Source organism: Eurypyga helias, unplaced genomic scaffold (genome assembly GCF_000690775.1).
Source record: "Eurypyga helias isolate BGI_N326 unplaced genomic scaffold, ASM69077v1 scaffold14438, whole genome shotgun sequence".
NCBI classification, from domain to species: domain Eukaryota; kingdom Metazoa; phylum Chordata; class Aves; order Eurypygiformes; family Eurypygidae; genus Eurypyga; species Eurypyga helias.
In genome coordinates, this window is record NW_010267793.1 from 45,082 (window position 1) to 57,556 (window position 12,475).

The 12,475-nt window shown below is 41.3% G+C and overlaps 1 protein-coding gene across 1 annotated transcript in view; it reads left to right on the top strand.

Moving 5' to 3' along the window:
* LOC104514032 (microtubule-associated serine/threonine-protein kinase 2-like) overlaps positions 1-12,475 on the top strand; it is a 66,456-nt gene that overhangs the window by 37,028 nt on the left and 16,953 nt on the right. The window contains exons 10-20 of the mRNA XM_010157563.1: positions 470-571; positions 947-1,079; positions 1,225-1,266; positions 2,704-2,765; positions 3,301-3,386; positions 5,387-5,595; positions 7,114-7,252; positions 7,662-7,794; positions 9,132-9,297; positions 10,331-10,432; positions 12,027-12,149. Coding sequence (XP_010155865.1) covers positions 470-571; positions 947-1,079; positions 1,225-1,266; positions 2,704-2,765; positions 3,301-3,386; positions 5,387-5,595; positions 7,114-7,252; positions 7,662-7,794; positions 9,132-9,297; positions 10,331-10,432; positions 12,027-12,149 — 1,297 coding nt within the window. The remainder of the gene's footprint in view (positions 1-469; positions 572-946; positions 1,080-1,224; positions 1,267-2,703; positions 2,766-3,300; positions 3,387-5,386; positions 5,596-7,113; positions 7,253-7,661; positions 7,795-9,131; positions 9,298-10,330; positions 10,433-12,026; positions 12,150-12,475) is intronic.

Here is a 12,475-nt window from a genome sequence, read left to right on the forward strand (position 1 = left end):
TTTATAATAATAAATAAAGAGAAACTAAAGTTGAGGGTTTTTCTTGGTGATGAGCAGACGTAGTTCAAATTCTAGCTGAAAGTAAAGCCTAGGAATATGTGTTGCTGTTAGTAGTTATTGAGATGTCAGCACTGTGTGGAAGGTGAAATCGAAAAAAAACCCAGTATTCCTATTTTCATTTAAAAAATAAAATAAAACCACATGGTAGGTAATATAATTGATAGGGGATATAATGCAAATAGAGCCCTTGAAATCTCTCTTGGATGATGAAAGGGGTCAGTTGTAATGGAAAAGCTGTATGTAACTTGGCATCCTTGAACGAGCGGAGGTCACTGCCCGCCCTGCCTCAGCCATGCCTCTGCTGCCCAGTCACAGCTCCTGACCAGTGCTCGCTCTGCATTCCCCGTCCGACGCATAAACGTGAAGAGTTCGCTGCCAGGACCGTAATGTGACGTTCTGCTATCCACAGGCCCATGAGCGATCTGAGAGCTCCGAGGTTGCCTTCGTGACCCAACTCGTGAAGAAGCTGATGATTATCATTGCACGGCCAGCTCGGCTGCTCGAGTGCCTGGTAAGTCAGGTCCTCGGGAGCGCGTGCCTGTGATCTCGAGAGTCTGCTGTGTGTTGGAGGAGCTAAGCCTTCAAGAGGAAGCATTAAATCCTCATCAAAACGTTGATGAAAAGTAAATCAATAATAAGTACAGAGTGTCTTTTGCATTACTATAGGAGAATCTTTCCATTGGAGTGTCAGCTGCGACAGCAGCTACGTTATACTTTAGTGTAAATTTTATGGCTGAGGGGGCAGATGTAGCTGTTGGCATCGTTTCGTGCTGCCTGATGACAGCTGATTATCCTTGTGTTATTAGTAGGTCCTGTGAAGAGAAACCTTTGGCAATTGTAAAGCTGAACCATTTACCTCTCTGTCTCTCTCACCACCTTGCTGTAGGAGTTTGATCCTGAAGAGTTCTACCATTTGTTAGAAGCTGCAGAAGGCCATGCCAAGGAAGGGCAAGGAATTAAATGCGACATTCCTCGTTATATTATCAGCCAGTTGGGACTCACCAGGGATCCCCTGGAGGGTGAGAACTCCTGTTTTGTACTCTCCAAACTGTTGAAAGGATAACCTGATCTCCTGGTCACCACATAGCTGAAGGAGGCTTTTATTTTATTGGTTGAATTTCTAGGCCATTTTTCTTTATTTTCCTGTTTGTTGTCACATTTTAGACTGTTCTTTCCAACCCCACGTCTCAAAGGAGTGTTGCTGGGGTAAGGATCGCACATCAACAGTGACAGTTCTTTACTTATGATGTTAATAATGTCTTGTAGCTGAAGGACTGTTAGAAAATGGCTTTATGATTTAACTGTTTTCTTTGTGCTGTTGGACAGTAGAAGTAACCATACCCGTTATTTTTCTGATCTGCCTGCGGGTGGCGTGGTTGGAAAGTATCCTGTCGCCCTCACTGGCAAAAGTGTATTTGTTGTGATTTTCCACGAGAAACCAGGACTAGTACGAATTTTTAGGTGGAGATGAGATTATATTTTTACATCTTGTGCGGCGGCGAAACCCAAGCGAGTAGTGCTGTAGAAGGCAGTAACAGCTTTTCTGCTAGGTGCCAGAGTTGCATATGGTAAATTGAATATGCTGTACACGGGCAGAAGCCCAGAAGATCCTAACTTTGGAATCTGTGAGTTAATATTTCTGCCTGGCACGTTGCTAGCTGAATCTCTTCTCCGATGACAGGTTTTACGAGCATGCACAGCTTGCTCAGCAACAATAGAAAGTGTGACAGAGTCTGGAGGTTACTGCAGAATATTTCAGCAATTGAACCATACTTTGTTTTCTCGGGAGAGCATAATTTTAGCATAAATTAGTAATCCGGCTAGGACTAGTTTGACTTCTATGTGTGTACCGTCATGACAGTGACAGGTTGGCTTCAAGTGAAGAGCTCTTCGGGAAAATTTCGACCAGAGATTGCTAAATGCAATTTAATAGCATTTGTTGAAATCTGACATTAAAGGGAAATTTCCTTTGATCCCTGTCATGGGAGAGAACCTTTCCATCACTAATTCCCCTTACTAAAGTCAAATTTTCTTTAGAAATGTGTGGAGGTGTCAAGGTGCCTTATTTCCTTTCCGTAAGGAGGGCACCCAGAAATGTCAGCGATACCTGTTCAGAGACTGGTAGTTAATGTAGGATTTGGGTTTGCAAAGTTTATAGCATCTCCTAAGACAGCTGAGTAGCCTAAACTAAACTGACTCCCAGTTTGCTGCTGCTCAGCATTTTGCAGAATCAGACGCGTTTCATGGAGGGAGGTTGTTTGAAATGCAATGCTTTTTCTTCCTGGAGTTCAGGGGTGCCGCCGGGCCATACGCCGTCGTATATGCATGGAGCAGGTTTTAACATTAACTAGCTATTGTTTCCTCAAAATTCCATTTACTGCTTTTCCTTATTATAAAATCCACCTAGAATAAGTTGGCCTGAAATTAGAACCATTAATTATATTCATATTTTTATAAAAAATACTGCCTGCAGCTTGAAAGATGTTAAAGGTTATTACTGTATAATTGGGGTGACTTTTTATGGAGGGGAAAAATGTCCTTCGTCATCTGCAAGCACCTCTTAAATCCTGTTTGTCTTGTATAAACAAAGAGAATAGTGTTTGATTGAGATCATTAGGAGTAATCTTTCCTCTTTCTTTTCAGAAATGGCCCAGCTGAATAGCTATGACAGCCCAGACACTCCTGAGACAGATGATTCAGTCGAGGTAAAGCAGTAATACACTCACTGTCTAGCGCTTTTTTTTCCTCTGGAAAGAAGTAGTCTACAATAAAGCATTAATTATAATGCAGAGTAATTTTAATTTAAAAAAAAGAAGTGCTGACATCTAAAAGCACCTGTTAAAACTAGAGTACAGGCTCACAAAAATGTGGAAATTTCTAATCTGTGATGGTGAAATGCTGAAAAGTTGCAAACAGGCATTAAAAAACTGTCATCAAAACTTGATGATAGAATTGCAAACTGTTGGGTTTTTTTAATGTAATCCTGGTGAATGGCCTGAATCACAGTCCACTGACTTGTTTGTACCAATATTTGTGGAGGGAATCTGCAAGGGTCCTAGGGATACAGACAGTTATCCTAAAGCTGAGGAGTCTAGAGGGTTAGGAACCGACTGTGTTTAGGTGAATGCTGCTTAAAGAAGAAAAGGACAAAAAAGTGATGGGCACTTTTCTTACAAAAGTAAAAGGACAAAGAATTAAGTACTCTCTGCTCCTGATTTCTATTTTCTTGTCTTTCCCCAGAGCCGTGGGGCCTCTGTCCAGTCAAAGAAAACTCCATCTGAAGAAGAGTTTGAAACTATTAAACTGATCAGTAATGGTGCATATGGGTAAGGCTTTTAGACTTTGCTTTAGACAAAAATACTATTATTGTCCTACCCAGCAAAGGGCTATAGCTAAGTTTGCTGAACAAGCGGGGTTTTTTGGGTCCAAAGCATAAATGAATTTTCCTTGGGTCTAGCAGAGGTGCCACGCTTGTGATGTGTGCTGCGTTTTCTTACACGTTCTTGGGGTTTCTTAGACAACAGCCCCTGTACCTGGAATGAGTTCCTGGCTGTAAAGTCCCTACATTGTGCTGAACTGACACACTGCTTCTAGCTCACGGACCTTTTGTAAAAAGTAGTTGCCCTGCATTAAAACTTTCAGCATTCCTAACCCCTCGGTGGTACAAGTTTTCTGAAGCCCTTTCTCGCTGTGACCTCAAGCCAGTTTTTCCACTAACTATTTCTGCATCCTTTCTGTATGGCGGCGGGTAAAACACAGACACTTCAATACCCTTAGCTTGGCATGACAAAAATATTTTCCCAAAACATTGTCTCTAGGGAAAATATTGTCACTTAGTGTTTTGTGAGATTTCCTAAGTAATAGTAAAAAAAACATAGTTCCATGAGTCTGAGAAAATTATTTTGCACCCACTTCCTTATTGCTTATCAAGGCAATCTGTTTCCTTTCATGCTCTCTGGTTAAGTCCTGTGATTTGTATTTGTTTAAAGGCTAAATGGGTGAGGCTAAATGTCAGAATTCTGTAGTTGCAAATATTATTCATGATTCATTGAAACAGCAAGGCCATTGAGGGAGTAGTAGTTTATGCTTTTTCATTCTTCCATGTTTATAGATTATATATACATATAAAAAACATGTGTGGCTGTTTGCGAGCACTTGAAATACTGAAATAACTGCTAAAGTTACATGGGAGCAAATATACTGTGAGAAGTAATACAGTACAAATCCTATTAGATTTTATTATCCATTGAAGAATCCAGAATAAAGTTGGTCGGTTAAAATTTTAACCGCTCACACGAACCTTTTAAACATGGTTCCTCACTTCTTGCAGTTCATAAATTCTTACCAGTGAAGTCACTAGGCTGTAACTGAAAAGCAGTGATAATCAGTAGGTCGTAACAGCAAAACTTGAGCATGTGCTTTAGTGTTTCGTTGAAGTGGGTGCTTAGTTAACAGCAACTCATATCTTAAATGATAGCTGGAAAAAGTGTATTTCCTAGTCGGTGAAGACACAACGGAGCTGTATTATTAGACAAAAAGATTTTATATCTTAGTCGTATTTCTGCATAGGCCCCATGATTTAAATGTAACTCTGTAAAATAGAGAGAGGGAGAGGTTGTAGCTTTGCTGTTACTCCTTTCTGTCTTTATCCTGCGAGTATTTTATAGTCAGCTGCTGACTCTACACAATACCAAGTTAAACGTAATACACTCCAGAGAGAAGGAAACGAGGACTCACTCAATAAGGCAGGCAAACTGGATGAAAATTTTATTTGCAAACTGTATTATTTATATGCAGCAATCTAATGATCTGCAAATGATAGAAATGTAAGAGATGCTTTACCGAAGGAAATCCAGGGTGACAGTGTTGCGTCACATTAATCTCATGGGGCTTGGAAAGAAATCCTGCTGATTGCGTATATTTTGGTCACGTTTCTAATTGCAATGGTGACTGTAGTGTTGAAAAATACGTGCCTCTGCAATGATGCTTGAGGAGTTCTGTGGCATTTTTGTCTGAAATACCTCCTTGTTCACATCAGTGAAAATGCTGCTTAATTCGAGAAGGCGGAGTAGCTTTCGGAAGGATGCATCATGGGGTTCCTTCTTTTCTAGGGGAGCTTGGCAGTGAAATGGGATTCTTTGGAGTCACAGATAAGTCTGTCAGGATCTTTCCAAAGCAGTTGCCATCACTGGTGTGTGTGTGGGTTTGTTGTTGGTTTTGGTTTTTTGTTTGTTTCTTTTTTCCAAAAAGAGCAAACCACTGAACCAAAACTCAAACCAGTCTGAACTGAAAATGGAACTTTTCCTCTTGATACGTGTTTTTCTAGAGCGGTGTATTTGGTGAGACATAAGACCACCCGTCAACGTTTTGCCATGAAGAAGATCAACAAACAGAACCTAATTTTGAGAAACCAGATCCAGCAGGCTTTTGTGGAGAGAGATATCTTGACGTTTGCCGAGAACCCCTTTGTGGTCAGCATGTTCTGTTCCTTTGAGACCAAGCGTCACCTGTGCATGGTCATGGAGTATGTGGAAGGTATGGTTGTCGTCTGCGCTTGCAGAGGGACCTTAGGCAGGATGGACGTGTGGTGTGTATGCAGTGTGTCTCCTCGTGAAGGATGGTGTTTCCAAGGGATTTATAAGATGTGTAACTTTAGGGTGTAATACCAAACAGTGCATTGCTCTGAACACGATAAACAGGAAGACCACAGAATCACGGAATGGTTTGGGTTGGAAGGGACCTTAAAGATCATCTAGTTCCAACCCCCCTGCCATGGGCAGGGACACCTTCCACTAGACCAGGTTGCTCCAAGCCTCATCCAGCCTGGCCTTGGACACTTACACCTGGTGTGTGCTAGTCCTTTCCTCACAGGAAGTGGGCTCAGCCAGCTCTGCCGTCGCAGAGGAGGCTGTGATGCCCTTTTGGGGAGGAGCATATGGTCTGCTTAGGCTGAACCGGAGAAATGGGTCATTCTGACGCTAGTACAGTGTAGCCTAAGGAGATAGTCCATTTGTGAATCCCTGTGACTAATACAGCATGATGGCAGTGGAGCTGAGGAAACATAAAGCCACGTGCAGAAAACTGCTGGGGTCAGAAGTCAGTATGAACTTTCCAGTCCTCGTTGGAAAGAGATCCGCCTGCTCTCCTGTGGGATGGCATGGCTAGATCCATAGCACATTTGCTTGGCATTACACTTAGAAAGAGACAGCTAAGAAACATAACCAAGCAACACAGTCTTTGTTCTTTAGCATCCTTTTTAAAAATACAGTGCTATTTTATGCTGGGGGTTTTTTTGTTTGTTTGTTGTGCTTATTCTTTGGAATATTGTTTGATTTTATTTTATCACTGTATCTTATTGTAAGCAATGTATTTCCACTGGTGGATAGGATTAATTTCTTATCCCTAGCTTGCTTGGCTGAATGTTTATGAGAAATAAGCTTATTGTATCAGTGCTCTTTTAGAGAAAGTTGGAGAATGAAAATAGATCTATTGGCATAACAAACTTTAATATTAAATCCTATTTGCAAGTAGAGTTGAAGGTCAAATGAAATGTGTGGCCAGTGTTCATTAAGAGGCTTGAGTCAGGGGCCCACAGACCTAATTTTATGAGTACCACTGTGTCCAAAAGCATAGCTGCCTCCCTCTGTAGAGAGAGCCAGGTAGTAGTTGTAGAGGTGTTTATTCACCATTTTAAGAAGCTCGTACATCAGAAGTAATACATGTCACAGTGGTGGAAAGCAAAGTTCTAGAGAGACCAATCATGAACTGCCTTTTCTTCAAGGCTTGCTTACGGTTTGGAAATGGCATCTGAGCAAGCATGTCCACCATACATGGACCTCAATTTTCCTAAAATTTTAATATTTATTTGAAGCTCAAGACAGAGCATAGAGACCACTTCAGAATTCAAACTAACAGGGTTGAGAGAGACAGCCTTTAGGAAACTTACTCTGCTCTACGGGTCAGTTAATACTGCTCAGTATTGTAGACCCGTAGCTGTTCTTTCATACTGATATTTGCCATTTCACTGTGCCACATTTGCAACCTTTTTTCTAGGAGGTGATTGTGCTACACTTCTCAAGAACATTGGTGCCTTACCTGTTGATATGGCGAGGATGTATTTTGCAGAGACTGTTCTGGCGTTGGAGTACCTACACAATTATGGGATTGTTCACCGTGACCTCAAACCTGATAAGTAAGTCTTTACTCTTCAGAAGCTGGAGCGAGAGAGCCAGTCCTTCAGGGGATTTTTCCTTAGGCAAGAGGACATGGAAACTAGAGAGAGTAGAGATTCTCAGTGGCACCTGACATGTAGGACATCTTTTGGAGTCTCTTGCTGCTGGTGTAGAACCAGATAGACACTGAGAAAGGTGGGAAGAATGTTTTCAAATACTCTCAAAGCTGTTGCTACACTGGTGAGATTGTGGCAGAAGATAGTTTGATTTCGTGATACTCAGTTGCATAGAAGGTTCCTTCCAGGTGTTTGATGAGGATGTAACACTGAGAACTTGCTTAACATTATCTTGTGTTCTTCTCTTGTTAAATTGCTTTTGGGAAACCATTAATTGAATGTTGCATTGTTTTGCTGCTCTTCTTTCTTCTAGTCTCCTGATAACTTCCATGGGTCACATTAAACTGACTGACTTTGGACTGTCTAAAATTGGGTTAATGAGTCTTACAACTAATCTTTACGAGGGACACATTGAGAAGGATACCAGGGAATTCCTGGACAAGCAGGTAAGCTGAAAAATGCTGTCTGTTGATGTGGGATCAGGTGCAGGATTCGGTCTTGGGGTAGAATCAGAGTTTGTAGCACTCCCTCTGTGCCTTGACACTGTACTGCGGGTTGTGGAATGGGAGGAAAAGATACAAGTCCGTTCTCATGTTTGTGCGTGATCTGGTGTTGTTTGTTGGTGTACTTCAGCTGTTGGTTTAGGGCATTGAAAGTGTGGCCCAGGCAGCAGTGCAGGTGTGAACAGGAGTTGGCTTAGGGATGTAACACAGATTTTGCTGGAAGGTTGTTCCATGGCCTCCCCATTCTGGTGCTTGGAAAGTTCATGGCAAGTTCCTATGTTTCTTCTTGTAATTTTGCCTTATGGCTTAGACATTGATTTTTATCCCCCTGATATTAACTAAGGATCTCTTCTTCTCCTTAGCCTTTGTTTTACTAGACCTAACCTGCTAGGTTCTTTTAGATAACAGAAGAGATTTTCCCTTGATGAATGAACAGCTCTTCCATGCACCTGATTCAGCCTGAGTTGGTATTTCCTGGGCATAGCTGACAGGAACTGCACTGTTCTGGCTGCAGCCTCACCAGTGCCTTGTAGAATGGGATTAAAACATACTTCTCTCTTCTGAAAATACCTAGGGTTGCAGCTGAATTTTTGTTTTTAGCTGTGCCAAGTGTTCATTCATAATCATCCTGGGGAATTGTCTTCCTTTCCTTCTGAGTAACAATGTTTCTTCTAGTAGGAGCTCTCTTTGGTCACTAAATCTTGCACTTTGCCGTGTCGTATTTCTTATGACTGTTTTGTCCTTGTTGCTGCTTCTAAGCCAGAGGCAACCTAGATCTTCCAACATGATTTCCTTAGCCATTGTCTATGCCAGCTATACCTCCCAAGTTTAAACGCTGAAGTGTGTAATTATGCTGTGCTGCTAATTCTGCATCTGTGAAACTAAATTCTGCTAGCACAGAGACGTGAGAGGTTTGGGAAAACTCAGTTCCTGATGGCTATAGCTGTGCCAATAGACATCCATCAAGCAGGCATGCTGCACACAGGGTATCCACTTTTCCCATATGCTTTACTGTACGTGCACCGAAGAACTGCTTAGCTGGCATAGCCTCACTAGGAACATTTCATAGTTTGTGATACCATTTCTGTGCAGGTAATCTGTCCCTCCGATAAAGGCTCTGTGGAAGTAGTTCAGAGCATACAGTGGTTAGTGGCAAAACATCAACTTCCTTGCAAAGCTCTGAGGGGAAATAGGGGGAAAAAAAAACCCAAACCAAAATAAGCTTTGACATGAATTTGGCAATTTGTTGGTTTATTGCTTTCTTTTCTGTTTCTCTTGAGGTCTGTGGGACTCCAGAATACATTGCACCAGAAGTGATCCTGCGCCAGGGCTACGGGAAGCCGGTGGACTGGTGGGCTATGGGAGTTATCCTGTACGAGTTTCTGGTCGGCTGCGTCCCTTTCTTTGGGGACACACCTGAAGAGCTGTTCGGCCAAGTGATCAGTGGTATGTTTCTGTTCCCCTTCTGAGGGGGTTTCAAAGCTTGCTGTGAAGTAAGACCTTGAAGATATCGAGGCTCCACAGTTGAGTCAGAAAAGATGAGGTATAAAACAATGGAGTTTAATTTAAAATGTTTATCTTTCTGAGTCAAAGTAGCATCCGTCTGATTCCAGGTATCGAAAGTTATTGAGTTGCTTAACATCTTGATAGACAGTTCTATCGTGCGTGGTGTGAGAGTCATGCAAATCCTTGTGGGATTGGGGAAACGTACTTGGGGATTTTTCTGTTCTGCCTTTTAACTTTAATGATGGAGAATATGAAAGGAGCAGCTGCCAACTGATCTCATTCAGTCTGCTTTTGGTTATTGCTTCTGTAGGTGGAAGTGCCAGTCAATTAGTAATTGTTGTATAAATGAAATAAAAAGAAAATTGTCAGCAAAACAATGTACTCTGTACCTTCACATCTTCTGGCTTTTTAAACCCATCTCCTGCTTGGAATTGGACAAATGACTGCTTTGTGTTCTCTCAGTGAATATGCCAGTGAAAACATTGCCTACTGGGAATGCTGTCTGAAACAGTAATTTTTTAACACACTTGGCAAATGTGCTTTGTTAAAACCAAATTTCAGCAAAGAACTAAATATGATGCATGAAATTGCTACCTGTGAATTGTTCTATCTGGTCCAAGTACGACGAGTGTGGAATGTGCAGGCACGAGATACATCCCCGCAGTATTGTCAGTGTCATTGTTTATGGATTGTCGTGGAAGTCCCATTTCATACTTTATTAATAGAGTTCTTAATGCTTTTTTTTTTCCGCAAGCACTACTTGGATTGACAGCAGCTTTAGCTGACACTGAATTTTATGCATTTTGGAAAATGTCAGTGCTTGAATTATATTAAGTATGCAAGCTGCTGAATTCAAGGTATTTACGGTTCTGGGGCAGGAGTGAACGCTGCGTTTTACAGCGTAGGAATGTGAGTGGTTATTCAGATTGGTCACGAAGCTGGTACGAAATGTCAAGTCTCTCTTTGTCCCCAGATGAAATTGCCTGGCCAGAAGGTGATGACGCACTGCCGCCAGATGCCCAGGACCTCATTTCTAAGCTTCTCCGCCAAAATCCTCTGGAAAGAATGGGAACAGGTAGGAACCTTGTGCACAGAAAAGTACTGGCCAGAAGCAGGAAGAGAAGCTATCTTGCCAGTGATGTGCACCCACCTGTGCTGAAAAATGCCCATCTGGGGATGGGAGACCTTGTAGAGTGGGTACAGTGAATCCTGTGTGACGAAGCTCTGAGATTCGTGTAGGTGGGACGTGAGTCAGACAGATATGACCGTCTTGTTTGGGAAACAAGAAAGGAACACCGTCAGCTTGGCAACAAAACTTCCCCAATTTGTGCTGTTCCATGAAAGCCTTGAGGGTTGCCTCTCCATTTGAACAGTGTGTAATCAGATTTCTTTGAAGTTCTCTTTGACTAGAGGCTTAATCCCCTACATGGATGTGAACTCCTGGGTGTAATAAAATAAATGAAAACTTTCCTAGAGGCCTGTGCTGTAGAATTCTCCAAACATACAACAAAGTCCCTTTGGCAAAGACAGATGCCTGTGCCAATCTTCCAGCATTATAATGTCAGATTTAAAGTTTTACAAGCCAATGCAGCTCACTTCCTGATAGTAAATAACCATAAATAATCTCTAGCTACGCTCTTGTTTTAAAATCGTTTGTGCAACGCTGCAGCTTCACGGCACAGGTTGTCTGTTTCATTGGTTGGATTTATGTGATTTAGTTTTGGATTTTCATTTGGAAACTGCACTTTAAGGATAAAATAAAACCTAAATATATAACAGTTCCAAAAGGCACATGTATTCATCAGACTTAACACATGAGCTCACAAGGGTGATGAATAGATCATGAATTAATAATAATATCGGATGGTTTTAGCATGTTCTTTACTTCAAATCCAACCACTTGAAAGATATTCCTGTCATGGAAAAGATGTGGAGTTTCTTGCCTTATAAAATGAGTTGTTGGACTGATTTTTTTGATTTCTTACATACCTGTAATGCTGAGACTGCTGTTTCACTTGGCATCTTGTAGTGCCACTGGCACTCAGCAACCCTTTTATCTCTTTTCCTCTCCTATTCTCTTTCTTAAAAAGACAGTAACATCTTTTATGAATACTAATGTCATTTGAAAAAATATGCACATACTAGTAGACAGATAATCCCTAGTTTCTCCTTCTGGGTACCAAGCTTCTGAGGTTAATAACAAAAGATACTAATTCAGGAAGGTATGTAAGGCCCTGTCATGTTTTAAGCACAGTTTATTCATGAGAGTGGAGCCACTCACATCCTAAGTACCTTTCTGCATCTCCTCTCCTTATTTAGCTACGAACAAGATGGTATTTAGAGTTTGGAAATTTTAAATTAAGATGTTAATTAGTTCTTAATCTTGCAACTTGCTGTGGAATGTAACAGCAGATGCTGTCTTCCAGCCAGTTTAGTCATGTGTTGTCATTAAACAGGAAGAGGAGATGGAAAGGAGGAAATCTTGTTGAAATTTTATTCTGTGTCACCACTTTGGTAAAAGGGTAAGTTGTTCCTCAAAATTCCTGGAAAATGTGCGACTTAAAGGTACTTGGGTACATTCTTTTAGGCTCTTGATAGTTATAGGGTTTGTTTTTCTTGTTGTGCAAATGCTGATAGAAACACTCTGCAATAAAAGACGCTTATTTCAGGTAGTGCCTTTGAAGTGAAACAGCATCGGTTCTTTAAAGATTTGGACTGGAATGGATTACTTCGGCAGAAAGCTGAATTCATCCCGCAGTTGGAATCTGAGGATGACACAAGCTATTTTGACAGTAAGGCTAAAGATTCAGCCTAAATGGCAGCATATTTTTTGTGCATATTTCATTTTTGAAATTGTTAGAGATAAGTCATTGTTAGAAATTGAATAAAATGCTTGATGGGAATTGCTTTAAGAAGTTTCTGTTGAATGCCCAGTAAGGTTTCTTTGAAAGCAGATGAATTTTAAATGAAAAAATATTGCTGCTGAAGTCAGTTGGCTTTTCACTGGTGCCTGTGGTCCTGCCAGCATGGCCCTGCAGTGAGAGGTGCTGCGCTTGCTATGCTGGGTTTATTACAGTACTTCCAAAGCATTTGGTATATCCAACTTCCGTGAGATTTT